General features: G+C 42.2%; 1 protein-coding gene across 20 annotated transcripts in view; it reads left to right on the top strand.

Annotated features, from left to right (window-relative positions):
• FNBP1 (formin binding protein 1) overlaps positions 1 to 18,380 on the top strand; it is a 135,543-nt gene that overhangs the window by 33,601 nt on the left and 83,562 nt on the right. For all 20 annotated transcript variants that reach the window (XM_027556558.1, XM_027556557.1, XM_027556563.1 and 17 more), the window contains exon 2: positions 13,550 to 13,665. In XM_027556558.1, coding sequence (XP_027412359.1) covers positions 13,550 to 13,665 — 116 coding nt within the window. The remainder of the gene's footprint in view (positions 1 to 13,549; positions 13,666 to 18,380) is intronic.

Here is an 18,380-nt window from a genome sequence, read left to right as displayed (position 1 = left end):
GTGACCCCCATGAACTGTGTAGCCCACCAGGCTCCTCCGTCCATGGGATTCTCCAGGCAAGAATACTGGAATGGGTTGCCATTCCCTTCTCCAGGGGATCTTCCCAACCCAAGGACTGAACCCTGGTCTCCTGCACTACAGGCAGATTCTTTACCATCTGACTCCCCCAAGGAAGCCCCAAAGAGCTGGAGTTCAAACCAATTCATTCTAGCCTCCGGTTCCTGCCTTTAGCTTCTCTGACTCTTCTATACGATTACCTGTTTTCTAGACAAAGTCTTTTTTGGCTTGGGCCTGTTCCTGGCCGTCTCGTCTTTGCATTCTCCTATTTTTCTGTCCCTGGCCAGTACCACACAGCATTAACTTTACAGTAAGTCTGTGCTGGGTGTGGCCGCTACCCCTACCTTGCTTTTCAAGAGTGTTTTGTCTGTTGACTGACTTTTGCAGTTCCTTTTAGTCTTGAATTACATTCTCCAGAAACCTGGGATTTTAATTGAAACTACATTAGATCTATCGATAATTTGGGAATGATTTGATATATTTACATTATAGAGCCTTGTATCTCTTCATTTCTTCTGGGTTTCTTTAATGTCTCAAGAAGGTTTTATTGTTTTCTCCCTGATGGTCTCACAGGTTTTTTATTCAGTTCATTTCTACCCAGTTGCAATTTTTCATGCTATTGTGAATGATATTATTGCTAAAACTTCACGTTCGGCTTGTTGCTCTTGTACTGAAAAGCAGTTGCGTCCTATGCATTGATTTTATATCCAGCAACTGTATTAAACTCTTAGTTCTTAAAAGTTATCACTGGATTCTTTTGTCTGTGCTACATAGTTAATCATATGCTCTGTGAATGACATATTTCTTCCTTCCTAATCCTTATATTTTTTTCCCTATCTTGTCTTATTGAGCAACTGATTTCCCCAAATTAGGTCTGACACCCATTATCCAAAACCTTTGGGACCAGATGTGTTTGGAATTCCAGATTTTTTTAAATTTAGAAAGGAACTACAGTAAATATATCATGTAATGTAATAACAATCTGGTTCTACCATGGAAGATAAAACTAATCACAGTAAGTGTGACACATGGGTAAAGCGTGTCACTAGATGAATTAATATTTCTTAAAATACTTTTTTATTATTTATTTGTATGCGTCAGGTCTTCATCATGCAGGGTCTTTCATTAGTTTTTCTAACATGCCTTCTTTAAACTTAAGTATTTAAAAAATATGTAGTATTTGGACCAGATGTTGTGAATAATAGCAGAAATAAAAATGTTTTATTCTGTATTTTTAAACCTGTTTCGTACAAATAAGAGCTCTCCTGGTCGCAAAACAGACTCTCAAAAATTCTCTAGCTGTGGCATGCAAGCTTAGTTGCTCGGTGGTAAGTGCAATCTTAAGTTTCCCGACCAGAGATTGAACCTGTGACCCCTATGCTAGAAGGTGGATTCTTAACCACTGGACCACCAGGCAAGTCCCTGAACCGACTTTACTTAACATTGGAAGTGAGTTAATTGCTACGCGTTTACTCTTTTTCATTGGTGTTAACTAAGTTTCAGGTGCCAGGACTTAAACAAAAATTTTCCCCTATGGTATTTCTCTAATATTCTGCCCAATCCCACACACACACCTGGAAATAATTTATAGAGTTTAGAAATAAGTCAGAGTTTTAAAATCTGGCTTTTTCCTTCTCATTAAAAGTTTAGTTTATATACTTTGCTCTTCGTTAGAGTTTGGACCGCCTTCAAAGTTCCTCCTGGTATTCAGAATGTGGTTTCCTCCTCTCTCCCTCTCCCTCTTTTCTTCTGCCCTTGGGTTAGTCTTAAACCTGTGGAGGATGGTGTGGGAAGTTTGAGAGGTACAGTGAGTTCTCTAGGACTCAGAGGACGGCTGGCCAGCTGGAGGAGGGGGAGGGGACTGAACTCTTGGACCTGCTGAGGGAGCTGGCCCAGGAAAGAAACCAGTTCGTATTTAGACAGCCTTCCATGTCCAAGCTGATGCACAGAAACCTGGAAAGGAATGAGAAGATTCCATTCCAGGTCGAGGCCAGATGGCGATGATCCTGAGCGTTTGTTTTAAAAATGTTCATCTTAACAAACTTGACTAAGCAATGAGAGCGTTCTGTCACAAGGAGAGCGTTTTTTTTCTTATAAAGAGCAAGGTTTTGTTCTCTAATTTCCATCTTCAATCAGCATTCATGCAGCCCACTACAATTTCAAGCTAGACCCGGCTTTCTGAGCCTAGTTTTTATAGTTTCATCATCCTTCCTTCCTTCCTTCCTTCTTTCATTGAATATACTTGATTTACAATGTTGTGTTAGTTTCAGGTATACAGAGCAGTGATTCGATTTTATATATATATTTTTTTTTTCAGATTCTTTTCAGTTATAGGTTATTACAAAATAGTGAGTATAGTTCCCAGTGCCATACAGTAGGTCCTTGTTGTTCGTCTATTTTATATACAATAGTGCTTAGTTGCTTAGTCGTGTCCGACTCTTTGCGACTCTCAGACACCCATGGACAGAGGTGCCCGGTGGGCTACAGTCCATGGGGATTCTCCAGGCAAGAACACTGGAGTGGGTTGCCACGCCCTCCAGGGGATCTTTCCAACCCAGGGATCGAACCCCAGGTCTCCCGCATTTGCAGGTGGATTCTTTACCTTCCGAGCCACCAGGGAAGCCCTATACAGTAGTGTGTATCTGTTAATCCCAAACTCCTAATTTACCCCACCCTACCCATCACCCTTCATTCTTTTCTTCCTCTACTTAAATATTTGACAATGTCTGTCTGGAGGAGTACCATTAAAAATATCATTTACAGGCAGAAACTTAACACAAATTGTAAAGCAATTTTCCTCCAATTAAAAATATATATATATTAACCATGAAATATTATTTACAAAGTTAGTGTTTTTTTCTTTTTTTTAATGAAAAATAGTGAAAGCTCCTTGAAATGTTTTTTCGTTCAAAATCTTATTCTTTGCTATCTCTTTCACGCAGCCTGTTTGGGGTAGTTACAGATGTCTGTTTTTGTTTGTTTGTTGCTTTTACTGTATCCAAAGGAACAGAGAAGAGGGCAGAGAGTGATTAAGGTGTTCTAAGAACATTGAAATAGGCCGGAAGCTCACTGCAGCTTCTTAAAGCAGTATGTTCCAGAGCAAATTCCCCTGCGAGTCTCATCTGCTTGGTCTCGAGAACAGTCAGAATTTGGGTGCTTTTTCTCACATACGATTTGTTACCTTCTCTTTTCATTTCAGGATGCAGGGTAAAATCACATTACACTTGGCCAAGGGCACCCCTCATTCATTGGCCTGAGTCCTCTGCTTTCTGGGGCCTTTAATTTGTTGTACATCCAGCCAGCACCAGCCTCCTTACTGCCCTTTGTACACAATGTAATTATTGTTAGAAAAATTCCAAGATGCAACTTTTCATGTACTGTGCGCCTTTCCACATTCTTTATGTCAATAACTTCACCCATACGCTGTTGCCTCTTAAACTTCAGCTACAGTTTTTGTTTTTGACTTGAACATGTATTTTCATCTCGTGTTTATGTCCTTACCTTTTATGTTTCCAGAGCACTGGCTGGAAAGAACATGGAGTGATTCTTTAGTATTTTCATTTTCGTAACAGAGAGAGTTCACAACAGTGACTCATTATAGCAAATATACCTAACTTTGTACCTGTTTTTTCTGACATGCTGTAGACTTCCTTGTTTGTTTTTAAATGTTTATTTATTTGGCTGCAGTGGGTCTTAGTTGTGGCACGTGGAATCTTTGATCTTCGTTGTGGCATGTGGGTTCTTTCAGTTGCAGCACCCAGAATTTTTAGTGGCGGCTTGCATTATACACCTTTATACCATGCAAACTCTTAGTTGCAGCATGTGGGATCCAGTTCCCTGACCAGAGATTGAACCCAGGTCCCCTGCATTGGAAGCACAGAGTCTTAGCTACTGGACAACGAGGGAATCCCTAGACCTGCTTTTTAAGGAGATCTCAAGTTCAGGAACGGAGAAGGCATTGGCACCCCACTCCAGTACTCTTCCCTGGAAAATCCCATGGGTGGAGGATCCTGGTGGGCTGTAGTCCATGGGATCGAAAAGAATCAGACACGACTGAGCGACTTCACTTTCACTTTTTACTTTCATGCATTGGAGAAGGAAATGGCAACCCACTCCAGTGTTCTTGCCTGGAGAACCCCAGGGGTGGGTGAGCCGGGTGGACTGCCGTCTTATGGGGTCGCACAGAGTCGAACATGACTGAAGCGACTTAGCACCAGCAGCAAGTTCAGGAAAGCCTTTCGTTTTGCATGCATTCCCTTCCTAATTAAAATCTGTTGTACCAACTTGACTGTCCAGCCATGACCCTGTCACATCAGAGCCCCTATTTTGTCAGTTATGTTACAGGCTGTTGCCTGAGTAGGCATTCTCAACCCAAGGAGCTGCACCACCCCAATTCACTGGACCCATTTCAGAATCAGCAGATGTATATATGGTTTGACAGAATCTGCAAAAATCTGTATTGTCAAAACACAAGGCTATCTGGCTCCTTGAAAGAAACCCTCTAATGCTGTCTCTCACGTTTTATCTACTGTGGACAAACGCTGACGTCACTTTGGGTAATGGTTTTTCATCACTTTCGAGGTTTGACAGCTTTTACGTTGAACCTATATTTTGGGGTATTTCTGCCTTTAATTTAATGTATGAGGACAAGTCTTCCTTTGTCCAAGGAAATGAATTGAAATCTTTGTTAAACATCCAAGAAATAGAGTCGCAGATGGTATTTTGGATGACACGTTTTTGTTTATAAAGTTCTATAATTTTTTGTTGTTCTTTCTATAGATGCAACCACTTGAATATTCAGACTCAAGTGGATTTTTAAAAACTTTTTAAGTGAGTTTTTCTTACATTCAGTCTGGGTAAATCTATATCTTCTGACATTTTGTGTGTGTGTGTGTAGTAACTTTTTAAAAAATTTTATTTTTAATGGGAGGGTAATTGCTTTACAATATTGTGTTGGCTTCTGCCGCAGAACAACACGAATCAGCCATAAGTATACATTTGTCCCCTCCCCCTTGAACCTGCCTCCCGCTCCATTCTACCTCTCTAGTTCTCACTGAGTTCCAGGCTGTGTTCCTGTTACACAGTGACTTCCCGTTAGTTGTTTTACACGTGGTAATCTGTATGTTCGATGGCTGCTCTCTCAGTTCGTCCCGGCTCTCCTTCCCCTGCTGTGTGCTGTGACCCTTCTCGGTTCTGTGTGTCTGTGTCTCTATTCCTATCCTGCAAATAGATTCATCAGTACCATTTTTCTAGATTCCATGTATATGCATTAATATATGATATTTGCTTTTCTCTTTCTGACTTATACTTCACTCTATAAAACAGGCTCTAGGTTCATCTACCTCACTGGAACTGACTCAAATGTGTTCCTTTTTATGGCTGAATAATATTCCATTGTATATATATACCACAACTTCATTATCCATTCATCTGTTGGTAGACATCTAGGTTGCTCTGACACTCTTTTAAAAGTTTTTTTATTTTACATTGGAGTATAGGAGATTAACAGGGCTTCCCTGGTGACTCGGACGGTAAAGGATCTGCCTGCAATGTAGGAGACCTGGGTTTGATCCCTGGGTCAGGAAGATCCCCTGGAGAAGGGAATGGCTACCCACTCCAGTATTCTTGCCTGGAAAATCCCATGGACAGAGGGGCCTGGGGGGCTTCAGCCCACGGGATCTCAAAGAGTTGGACATGACTGAGCAACTAGGGACTCATACAATAGTAGGTTAACAATGTTGTGTTAGTTTCAGGGATCCAGCAAAATTATTCAGTTACACATATACCTGTATCTGTCTTTTTTCAAATCTCTTCTAACACTTCCCTCAAAGAGAAGAGGATGCCAACACCAGTAATATCATCCCAAGGGATTGTGTTGAAATAGAGCCATTTGGGACACTTCCCTGGCTGTCCAGTGGTTAGGACGCCTAGTTTCCACCACAGGGGGCACACGTTTGATCCCTGGTTGGGGAACTAAGATCGCGTGTGCCCCATGGCACGGCCAAAAGAGAAACAGCTGTTCAGGATCAGGTGCTTCTCAAGGCGCCCAAGTCCTTAGGAAAGCGGGTTTCTTACAGAATTAGAGCACCCTAAAACAGTGTTTTGATACCACATGGAAGTGCCCCACTGACAGGAGGGGATAATTCCCTTTCCTGAGTAAGTAACTTCCGGCAAGGGGATGGATTTCCGCATTTCTGTGTGGAGGAGGGCTGCCTTTGGATACCCTTTCTCCAGTCTGCGCCATTTATACAGAGGCGACTTTGGCAACTTAGTTTCTTATTAGATTGGCTTTGGATGTGTCTGTTTAATATCCTTTTTGATTAGAGGAAGTATCGTGTTAAAAATTGACCTGTACTTTGGAGACAGCTTCACTGTGGCCGATATGGGTCTCTTCATCTTAAATAGCTTTTGTGCTCATAGTTCCTGTGTTAGTTCTTTGGTATAATTTGAAAAAAAAAATCCGATTTCAGAAGTCTTCTTGAGTAAGCAAGAATAGTCATTATATCTGACCTAGAGAAACCAGTCTTCACCCTGACTGATGGGTTTATATTGTAGGTCTATGGGAAGGCAAATTTTGTTTGTATTAAACTTTATGATTTGGGGACTTGACTGCAAGGAGATCCAACTAGTCCATTCTGAAGGAAATCAGCCCTGGGATTTCTTTGGAGGGAATGATGCTGAAGCTGAAACTCCAGTACTTTGGCCACCTCATGTGAAGAGCTGACTCATTGGAAAAGACTCTGATGCTGGGAGGGATTGGGGGCAGGAGGAGAAGGGGATGACAGAGGATGAGACGGCTGGAATGGCATCACTGACTCGATGGATGTGAGTCTCAGTGAACTCCGGGAGTTGGTGATGGACAGGGAGGCCTGGTGTGCTGCGATTCATGGGGTCGCAAAGAGTCGGACACGACTGAGCAACTGAACTGAACTGACTGAACTGATGGCGGTCCAGTGGTTAAGACTCCATGCTCCCAATGCTAATCCCTGGTCAGGGAACTAGTCACACATACCACATGGTGGAGCCAAAAAAAAAAAAAAAATAGAAACCCAAAATACAAAAAAATAAATAAACTTCATGATTTTTTAGAACGTCTGATGACGATAACTTCATGACCTAAACCAATGCTAGAGGTCATGCTTATTTCATTGTTCAATCTTCAATGTATAAAGGAGCTTGATCACAGTCTAGGACGTAAAACCAGACCTGAAAAAATAATTGTAAAATACTGATTAATACAGTTGCACTTTCCTCATTTGTCTTTTCAGCTTACTCGGCCCCTTGTGGCTGAAAGCTCCTGCCAGGAGCCTTTGGTTCATTAGAATTCAAGGAGCAATGAGAATTCAAGAGAAGGGGGGAGCGGGGGGAGGGGGAAGGGGATTCTGAAAAGGTACCTGTCAGGTTGTAATCAGTTACTTGGACACATCCGTTTGCAGTTCTCTTGGCAAATTTGGAGTTATTTGTTGAGTGTGTATATAGTATACACTTATAAATTAAACATTTTCCATTAGGTCCTACATTATCCGACTTTCTTCGTCTTTGGCAGTATGAAGCTTTCAAGTGAAATTTTAGGGTATGTGTCATATGATAGAGGTTCCTCAAGTGCGTCTCTGAACCTCTGGAGGTTCCAGAAACCCTCTCGTGGAGTGCACGAGGTCAAAACTATTTTCATAATGATACTAAGACATTGTCTTTTTCACCGTGTGGGCATTTGCACTAATGATACAAAAGCAGTGGTGGGTAAGATGACTGGTGGCTTAGCAGGAATCAGGGTGCTGGCTCCAAATTGTGGTAGTGGTTATTGTATTCTCATCATTGCCTGTTTAAAGAAAAAAAAAATCAGTTTTATTTTTAAATGTCTTTGATGAAACAGTAAAGATGAATGATTTTATTAAATTTCAATGTTTGAATATACATCATTCATCTTTTTAATAGTGTGGCAAGATAGGAACCAGAATACTTAAACCAGATATTAAAGTATTAAGTAATTAAACCAGTATATTAAAGTATTAAGAATACTTAATCCAGAATACTTAAGTGATTGTATTTTGAGCTGGACTAGCTGCTTTTATCAGGGGCCTTCCCAGGTAGCTCAGCTGAAAAAGAATCTGCCTGCAATGCAGGAGACCCTGGTTCAACTCCTTGGTTGGGAAATTTCCCTGGAGAAGAGATAGGCTACCCACTCCAGTATTCTTGGACTTCCCTGGTGGCTCAGACAGTAAAGAATCTGCCCTGCAATGAGGGAAACCATGGAAGACCAAATGAAGGAGGGCATGGTAACCCACTCCAGTGCATACTTGCCTGGAGAATCCCCATGGACAGAGGAGCCTGGCGGGCTACACTCCGTGGGGTTGCAAAGAGTCGGACACGACTTGAGTGACTGAGCACAGCTCAGCTGCTTCAGTCATGCTGCTGCTGCTGTTTGGCTCCTACGTCGTGTCTGGCTCTTTGCAACCCCACAGACTGTAGCCCACCAGGCTGCTCTATCCATGGGATTTCCCAGGCAAGAATCCCACAGCAGGTTGCTATTTCCTTTTCCAGGGGATCTTCCCAACCCAGGAAATGAATCTGAGTCTCCTGCATTGACAGGTGGATGCTTTCCCACTGATCCACCAGGGAAGCCCACTTTTATCATAGGCTGTCGTTTTTACTTCAAAGAACAATCAACAGATGAACTCTTGGGCATTTGGCAGACATTTTCTCTAAAGTGAATGAATCAAGCCTGTCACCTCAAGGAAACAACTGACCATATTTGTAGCTAAAGATAAAATCCCAGCTTTTAAGTGGAAATTAAAGCTTTGGAAAATGTGTCCTTGCCACTGTGACCTGACTGTTACCACATACTTAAAGACTCATCGGATAAGATCAGTAATGATATAGACGTGTGTTTCTAAAATGGTTTATATTGAAACATGTCGACACTTGGAAGATCTGCATAGTAAGTGAAATAACATTTCCAAATGACCAGAGCATAATGCAGTCATGCCCAGGTAAGAGATCCATTCACAGTGCAAGACAGACTAGTGCATTTTATTGTAACTGGTATGAAAAATTCATTGCCATGGTTTCAAGTTTCACATTCCAGCTAGCCTTTAAGAAACTAGTATTTGTTGAGTTTGGGTATGGTATCCACAATTATCTAGAAAGGACATTGAAATATGCCTCTATTTTCTAACCATTGCATATCTGGGTTAAGTTGTATTTTTTTATATACTTCCACCAAAATAAGGACCCACAACAGACTGAATGTGAAAGAAGATGAGAATCCAGCTGTCTTCTATTAAACCAGACATTAAAGAGATTTGTAGACATGTAAAACAGTACCATACTTCTAATTTTTGTGGGGGGAGGGGGTGTTTTTTTGAAGTAAAGTGCCTAAAAATAATATATATAGATATATATATGCTAGGTAAATTAATATACAACAAATTTATTGTTGTCTTTTAAAATTAATTGATATTTTTTAAGTCTTTCAACTTTTAATTTCTGATAGAGTAAATATTGATAGCTATAAAGCAGATAAACAGGAACTTGCCTGGTGGTCCAGTGGGTAAGACTCCTCGCTCCTGATGCAAGGAGTCTGGGTTTGATCCCCAGTCAGGGAACTAGATTTCACATCCTGCAGCAAAAAGGTCCTGTGTGCTGCTGCTAAGACCCAGCACAGCCTCTGTGTGTGTGTACACAGATACACACACACATGCGTATGTGATAAAATAAGATGAGCAAAGGCTCTTTGGGGTCTTTAATGAATTTTAAGAGGGGAAAGGAGTCTTCAAAACTGCTGCGATGTGACATCAAACAGCAAAGGATACATTTTCTCTCTCTCTTTCTCTCCCTGCCGCTCTTTAAATCAAGTATAATTCACAGAAAATGGAAAGGACTCATTTTTGATCATGGTACCATCTGCAAAGTGGTAAAGGCTATTTTGAAAAATACCACATACAATATTTGTTCATAAAAGAGTCTTTTTAAGATCTGGAGGGTTTTGGGTTTTTTTTTTTTTCCCATTAAGTTTTCCACATTTTCATCAAGAATGTAAGCGGGTTGATTGGTTTTTCATCTGTTTTGAATTTTCTTGTAGCTGCTGTCAGAAAGTCCATGTTGCGGCCGTCCATGTGACAGCAACAGTAGAGTCTTGCATCACTGAGGTGTTGTAATATAGCAGAAAAAAGAACTATGCTATATTCATGAGCAAGTGCTAGTTGGTTACTGAGTCAGGTTTTTTTTTTATTATTATTATTAAGATCTTCTATCCCATTTGGACACTTATTTTAGTAAGTGCTTTATTATAGCTTGCAGAATGGTCTTGAATAGAGATAACTTTATTGAAAACATATTGTTGGTTTGAGGCCAGTAATTTTTAAGGTAGGCTCAATTCAAGTGTAAATTTTTTTTTTTAAAGTTTTTTGATCTCAAAAGCTATTGCTTTATATTGTACACATTAGTGCTGAAAAGAATTGCAAAATAATATAGTAAGGAAAAGTAGGAAATTTGGTTGTTAGCAGGACAAGGGTGAAATCTAAGAGCAGATGATCTTAGTAAGATTTTGAGGAAACATCTATACCTTTAAAAATAGTAAAGCTGGGGACTTCCCTGATGGTCCAGTGGTTGACTCCATGCTTCCAACGCAGGGGGTGTGGGTTTGATCCCTGGTCAGGGAACTAAGATCCCACATGCCCTGTAGCATGGGTGAAAAAAAAAAAAAGTAAGGCTCTGGTGGTAGAAATTATACAGAGAGAGGGGTCTCAAATGGAGGGAGGGGTATGAAAAAGAGTTAAATAAATAAGGTCATTGTAAAACTGTATTAACAACGGTTTACTGATTCGCAGAAAGCTTTAAAGTAGCCTTGCTCTGGGAATTCCCTGGTGGTCCAGTGGTTAAGAATCCAGCTTCCAATGCGGGGGACACAGATTTGATCCCTAGTTGGGGAATTAAAATCCCACATGCTGTGGGGTAATTAAGTCCACAAGCCCTGCAACTAGAGAAGCCTTGATGCACCTCAACGAAGACCCAGAGCAGCCAAAATAAAGAATAAAATAAAACAGCTAATTAAAAATAAAAGAAGCCTCTGAATAACTAGGAACGACTGCAATCATTACTTGAACTGTTTGTATATTTGTTCTCTGCAGTACTTTAAAGAGATCTACAGTCTTGTTTACACTTTAAATTTGCCTGACCATCCTTGTCCTTAGAGGTAACATAAATAACCTTCTTGAGCAGTGAAGTCTCAGTTTGTGAAATCTATTCTCGGGGACCAGGAATCAGTGAAAGCCTTTAATATTGGTCCTTGATTTTTGGTGGCTCAGCTGATAAAGAATCCGCCTGCAATGAGGGAGACCTGGGTTCGATCCCTGGGTTGGGAAGATCCCCTGGAGAAGGGAAGGCTTCTCCCACTCCAGTATTCTGGCCTGGAGAATTCCACGGACGGTACGGTCCATGGGGTCTCAAAGAGTAGGACACGACTGAGTGACTTTCACTTTCTTTCACTCAGTTTTTTTGTGGTAACAGTAAACATTATTAGGTATGGAGATAAACATTTTACAGTGCTAATTTTCAATTAGAAAACATTCTAGTAAAAGAAAACCTAAATTTCCTTTTTTTTTAAATTAATTCTTTTCGGTTATGCTGGGTCTTCGCTGCTCTGCATGGGCTTCATCTAGCTGGGGAGAGTGGGGGCCACTCTGTTTTGCACACCAGCTTCTCCTTGTGGCAACTTCTCTTGTTGCAGAGCACAGGTCTAGGCGCATGGGCTTCAGTGGTTGCAGCTCATGGGCTCTAGGACACAGGCTCAGTGGTTGTGGAGTTGGCTTAGTTGCCCTGCTGGCATGTGGCATCTTCCCAGACCACGGCTCGAACCCATGTCCCCTGTATTGGCAGGTGGATTCTTATTCACTGTACCCCACCAGGGACGTCCAAGAAAACCTGAATTTCTTACGTCGTTTCTCCAACTGTTGTGTGGGGCTGAGTTCTGCTTCATGGAGAAGACAGGCAGAGGGGCGGCAGTTTGGGGTGAAGTGATTTGTTGAGTTAGGGTTCCATGAAGCAGAACCAAGCAGCCACCCTAGGATTCTCCCCTCCACATCCCTTCCAACTCTCCATCTAATCTGTCATGAAGGCTAGCTGAGTTTGAGCTCAGTGGTGTGAGCCCATGGACTGTAGCCCACCAGGCTCCTCCATCCATGGAATTCTCCAGGCAAGAATACTGGAGTGGGTGGCCATTCCCTTCTCCAGGGGACCTTCCCGACCCAGGGATTGAACCCAGGTCTTCAGCATTGCAGGCAGATTCTTTACCATGTGAACCACCAGGGAAGCCCTTCTAATTGAAGTACAGTTGATTTAGTGTTGTGCCAATCTCTGCGATATAGCAAAGTGTCTGAGTTATACACATATGTATATTCTTTTCTTATAATCTTTTCAATGCATTTTTAAACATTCTTTTCCATTATGATTTATCCCAGCATTCTGAATATAGTTCCCCGGGCTGTACATTAGGTCCTCGTTCATGCATTCTAAATGTAATCGTTTGCATCCTCGCTGATTCTTTGTTCATGATCTGTAGACTCCTTCCCTCTGCTCCTGGTTTTTTGCCTTTGGATTACTGAACAGTCCCCTGACTTCCAGCTCCTGGTGATGCTAAATGTATCTCTGGCAGTGCCCCTCCATTTGTAAGCCATTCAGTGGCTCACTGGTGCCCACCAGAGAGTCTGAGCACCTTAACTCGGCATTCAAGGCCCTGGGTGATTCAGCCGGGCCCCTCTGGTTCCATCAGCCACTGCCACTCGTTCCCTTGCATCCTACCCCCACCTTGGACTCTAGCAAGACCAGTCCACCTGATTCCTCTCCCTGCCTTTGCATTAGCTGTGGCTGGAATACCTACCCGTTCTCACTCTTGCAGACTGCTGTTCTCAAGGCACTCGGCACATTGGGGCTATATTTTTATTCTTGGTTCCCCAGCCCCAGTCACCATACCTGCCCCACACGGTAGGCTTGACGCATGGGTGAATGTTGAATAGAGTCCATGTGAGTCATTTTATTTGTTTGAAGTCTTATTTTGTAACTCTTCTCTCTCCCATTTCTTTGCCCCAAATTTCAGTGAGCTTATGTTGAAAGTTAACTCGCAAATGACCCTTAAGGGGCTAAGAGTGTGGCTGAGTTAACTCGGGAGTGTGTTTCATGTCTCAGTTTTTGGTATCTGCAGAAGACACTGCTTTGCGCCAATACATTAAATATATCCAAACACCACGTTTCTAAACAGAAATAGGGAACGTGAACGGATGGGTCAGAGTTCAATATCTCAGGCAGTTTTCAAACCAAATTTGGTAATGTTGATTTAAAATTGCTCAACGAAAAAGCACCCAAGTACAATCATGGAAAATGTTAGAACTGCTTTCTACGTACTGATATATTGTTGAGAGAACTGTGCACTGAAGTTATGTTAATCACAGAGAAAGATTACAAGCTCTGCCTTTGTTTTTTTTTTTTTTATTAACAGGATCAATTTGACAACTTAGAAAAACACACACAGTGGGGAATTGATATTCTTGAGAAATACATCAAATTTGTAAAGGAGAGGACAGAGATTGAACTCAGCTATGCAAAGCAACTCAGGTAAGTTGATATTGAGAAAGGTTGTTTGTTAACTGCAGAATGAATGTAAGGGTCATTTATATCCTCATTTTATACCATAAATGTGTAAGCCTTTAAATATTGATTTTCCCCTTTCAGGAAAGCTTATATTTCAGTAAAAGCAATTTTTTTCATATAGAAAATTATTTTTCAGAGCACAGTAAACAGAAAAACCAAATTATTGCTTTTATACTCTGTTGCTTAAAAGGTCAGCAGCTGAATTTTTGAGCAGCTTTTTTTTTCCCCCAGAAAACTTTATCTGAAGCATAACAACAGAGAAGTACACATATCACAAGTGTATGACTCCAGAAGTTTTCAAAGTGAATACAATTATGTGATCGGCACCCAAGTCAAGAAACAGAAAATTACCAGCCTCAGTGTCCACTCCCCCGGTCCCTTCTGGTTCATGCCCCTCCCCTGCCCCCGTGGTTGACCCCTCTGCTGATCTCTGGCCGCATGGATTGGTCTGGCCTGTTTTTGAAGCTTTGGTGAATGTTATCATTTATTATGCACCATTTGTATGTGGTTTCCTTTGTCCCTCATTAGGTCTATGAGATTCATTCATGTTACATGTTGTGGTGCTTTTTATTTTGGTTGATGAGTGTGCCAAAGCTTGTCCAGTCTGCTGTCACTAGGCTATTGCTTGTTTCCAACTGGGGGCTGTAAAGTACATGTCCAGGAGTGGAATTCCTAGGTCTTAGGCTTTGTGTATGTTTAGATTTAGCAGATGGAGTCAGTTTTCCAGAGAGCTCGTCTGGTTCATGTTCCCTCCAGCAGCAGCTGAGAGGTCCTCAGGCAGCCCTTCTTACAACTCCAAGGACCAAATTATCCAAGAAGTTTGTGTTCTTACATAAAATATTTAAAAGTTGCTGGCAGAACTAAGCTTGAAGTGGCAAGATCTTTAATGACTTCTTGTTTGGTTGGTTTGTGCAGATTGTGAGTATCTAGATGACTTTCGATTTAGAAACATTTTACTTTAATCCAAAGACCATGTGGACAAGGTGAATGTCATGTATCTTTGAAAGAATCATCTTAGAGAGCTCTTGTTGTCATTTAATAAGCACCTAAGTGGTACATATGGTGCACTTCATGGATGATAAGTTTTGTTTCCATTGAGCAAATAAAATACAATATATATTGCTCAATGAAATAATTTTTATAAAGAATTTTTTATAAATTTACTATTTATTTGCTTAATAGTACAGCTGGGAAAGACCGCAGACAACAGGAGACAGGGGCGGCAGAAGATGAGATGGTTAGATAGCATCACCGGCTCAATGGACATGAATTTGAGCAAACTGTGGGAGGTAGTGGAGGACAGAGGAGCCTGGCGTGCTGCAGTCCATGGGGTCACGGAGTTGGACATGACATAGCGACTGAGCAGCAGCAACAACAAATTTCTTTAGTAATAAATATATTATTTAATAATAATTTGATAATTTATTTACTATGAATTAAATTGTCTTTAATTTTGCTGAATAAAATTTAAGTAAAATTAAATTTCCTCAATAAGAATTTCATAAATAAACTTATTTTTATAAATGAATTCTATTGCAGATGAACTTCTGATGCCTTATATGTGCATCAGCCTCATTAGCAGTTGAAAGCTTCATAACTGACAGTGTGAGTGGCCAGCGAGCTGCTCCGTGTTGATTATTTAAACATTGCACCGTCATAAAATGTTGTCTTTCCTGTGGAGATGGGTTGCGCAACAGCTTTAGCCAAAGTGTGCTGCGCTGTGCTTGGTCTCCCCTAAAGGATTTCCCTGCCTCCGTTGACTTTCTGTCTTGGCGTCGTCTCCTCTTTCCTGGAGCCTCCGCCACTGCCTTGATTTGCTTGGGAGGTTTGTCATCCAATGTCGTGAAGTCTGTCCTCGGCAAGCTTCTCCGTCAGTTCTGTGTCAGGACAGAAAGGCACTGCTTTTGCTGCCCTCTGGGCAGCACCTGTCTCCCGGCCCTTTCTCATGACTCTGTGAGCGAGGATTTAGGTAACAAAACTGGAGGCTATTGGAAAAGACTCCCAATTCCAGCAGTAGGTTTGGGGTAACATTTAATAGCTCTCCATTGACCATTTCCCCCTGTTTCAGATCTAGAATAGCAGTGTTACTGCTGTGGCTGTTATCTCTTGGGAAGTCCTTTTCCTGAGATGTAAATGTTAACATTTGTTTCACTCCATCCCTGCAAAGTATCTATATTTGTGCTTATGGGTGTGTGCTTAGTCGCTTAGTCATGTCCGACTCTTTTCGACCCTATGGACTGTAGCCCACCAGGCTCCTCTGTCCATGGGGAATCTCCAGGCAAGAATACTGGAGTGGGTTGCCATGCCCTCCTCCAGGGGATCTTCCCAACCCAGGGATCGAACCCCAGGTCTCCTACACTGTAGACGGATTCTTTACCCTCTGAGCCACCAGGAAAGTCCTATGCTTATGGGAGAAGTTGACAAAAACAGATAATGAGTAATTGAACCTTGCCTTCAAGACAATTACTAATCCTCTGAAAGTGTCTTCTAATCTTTAAGACTGAGATCTGGGCAGGGCCCTTGGTGCTGAGGAGTAATCAGACTGTCTTTTGTTGATCTGCTTTTCCATTTGCCTGAGTTCTTCATGGCTTCTCTTGCCACACACCCCAACATCTCCTTCCTACTATCTTCACTGCTTGCTTCCCGCTTCCCTGAGAAAATCGAAGCAGTCCAAGGAAAACATCCTTAGAGTTTCACACTCTGTAACCCACCTGTCCGAATCTGTTCCCATACCTGATGCTCCTGTCTGAATCCCAGCCCACCTCTTACACCCTGGCCCTTCCCAGAACTCGATTCCACTAGTTTTTCCTCCATCTCCATGTAATCAGTGCTTCACTTTCTATTAGATGATCCCCATCTGCACAAAAACGCACCGTCTCCCGTCGTTGAAAATCCGCAAAGAAAACATAACTTTTGAGCTCACCCCTCCTCTCCTTATTGAGCTCACCTGTGTGAACTGCTCCTAGGGGTGCCTGTGACCTTCATCCTGCCCCAGCCAGTTGCCTGTCCTCAGTCCTCACCATCCTTGACCCCTCAGCAGCTTTGATGGGGTGGATGCTGCCTCTTCGAAAACACTTCCCTCACTTGGCATCTGAAACCCCTATCTCTAGGCTTCCTTCCTATCTCACCGAAAGCTCTTTGGAAGGCTCTGCTCAGGCTCCCTAGAGGTTCCTCGTCTCCTCCCGCCCCTTCACCCCAATCTGCCCCAGTGCCCAACTCCCGGTCATCTTTTCTTATCAGTCTATGCTCTCCTGGTGATCTTGTCTGTCTCCTGGCTTTCAGGATGGTCTCTATGGCAACAGATATGTGTCTCCAAGCTAGACCTCTGTCCTGAACTCCAGAAGCAGGTTGCTCAGAATCTCCGTTTGGATGTCTAGAAAACATCTCACATGTAACGTATCTGAAAAGGCATCTCTCCGCTCAAAATCTGCATCTCTGCAGCCCAGTTCTCCCTCTCCCCACTGCCCCCCCCCCAACTCAAGTTTCCCTCAGAGTAAATCCTAAATCCTTACGGTGGATGTCCTACAAAGCGAACACAAACGGTCTCCCTCCCTCTCTTACATCATCTCTCCCTTCGTATCTCTGCTCTAACCATCCCCGCCTCCTTGTTCAATCTTGTGCGCGCCAGGCCCGCTCTCGCCACAGGGATGCTGCATGGCCGTTCAAATGGATCACATAGAGGTTTATCTCCCGGGATCCACGTGGCCAACTGCCTCACCTCCTTCAAGTCTTTGCTCTAATGTCGCCTGCACAGTGAGGGTCTCCCTGCCTCCCTGCTGTACTTTCTGGTTTTTCCAAAGTGCTGATAACTTTCTAATATTGTATAATTTTCTTATATACTGTTCATCATTGCCTTCCACTTCTGCTAGAATATAAACCTCTCAAGGGCAGGGCTCCTTGAGTTGTGTTGACTGATGAATCCCCATATTACGGAACAGTGACTGGCACATACTAGGGACTTAGTAAATAGTTGTAGAAAGAGTGAATCAATGGGAACAGGTCTGCAATATTTGGTCAACACTGTTTCAAGGAGAATTGCGTGTTGTCACAGGCCTGTAAGAGCTGATGAGGCTTTAGCAAAAAACAGAACAACTAACAATATGTCGGTAGGGTTAGGGGAGGGGATTCTAGTGAAAGAGACACCGGACGTGCCAGAGCCTAAGGGATTCATCTTCTCACTATGGAAAACAGACCGCATGCAAATGAACAAGGCCGTAAATCACTTAAAGATAGCATTTTATCACCTTGAATAAGTAAAACCAGTGTTGCGTTAAAGCTTGATGTGGGGCAAGGGTTACTTAGTCACACTGGCCAGGGAAAATCCATAGCTTGAGAACTGACAGACAGCAAGCAAAGGTCTGAGAGTTGTTCTTCCAGGCCAAGGAGTCAGCAAGTGCAGAGCTCCTAAAGTGGTGACAAGTTCGAGTAATGAAAAGTTCCAGCCAGTGTGACTGGAGCATATTCAACAAAGACTTGCTTGAAATATCAGTATGATGTTGAAAAACATCACTTTTTTGGGGAGATATCTGTCGTTAATTCTTTTCTGCATTAGAAGAAAAAAAACGCTAACTTATTTTAGATGTAGAAGATGATAATTAAGGCTTTGGTTTCTGTAGGTCAGTGGTTAACAAACTATTGGCCACCTCTGTGGCCCAATCCATCACTGCCTGATTTTATAA

Source organism: Bos indicus x Bos taurus, chromosome 11 (assembly GCF_003369695.1).
Source record: "Bos indicus x Bos taurus breed Angus x Brahman F1 hybrid chromosome 11, Bos_hybrid_MaternalHap_v2.0, whole genome shotgun sequence".
Classification (NCBI taxonomy): Eukaryota; Metazoa; Chordata; class Mammalia; order Artiodactyla; family Bovidae; genus Bos; species Bos indicus x Bos taurus.
The sequence above is the reverse complement of the archived record's forward strand: the minus strand, read 5'-3'. Positions and strand labels throughout refer to the sequence as shown.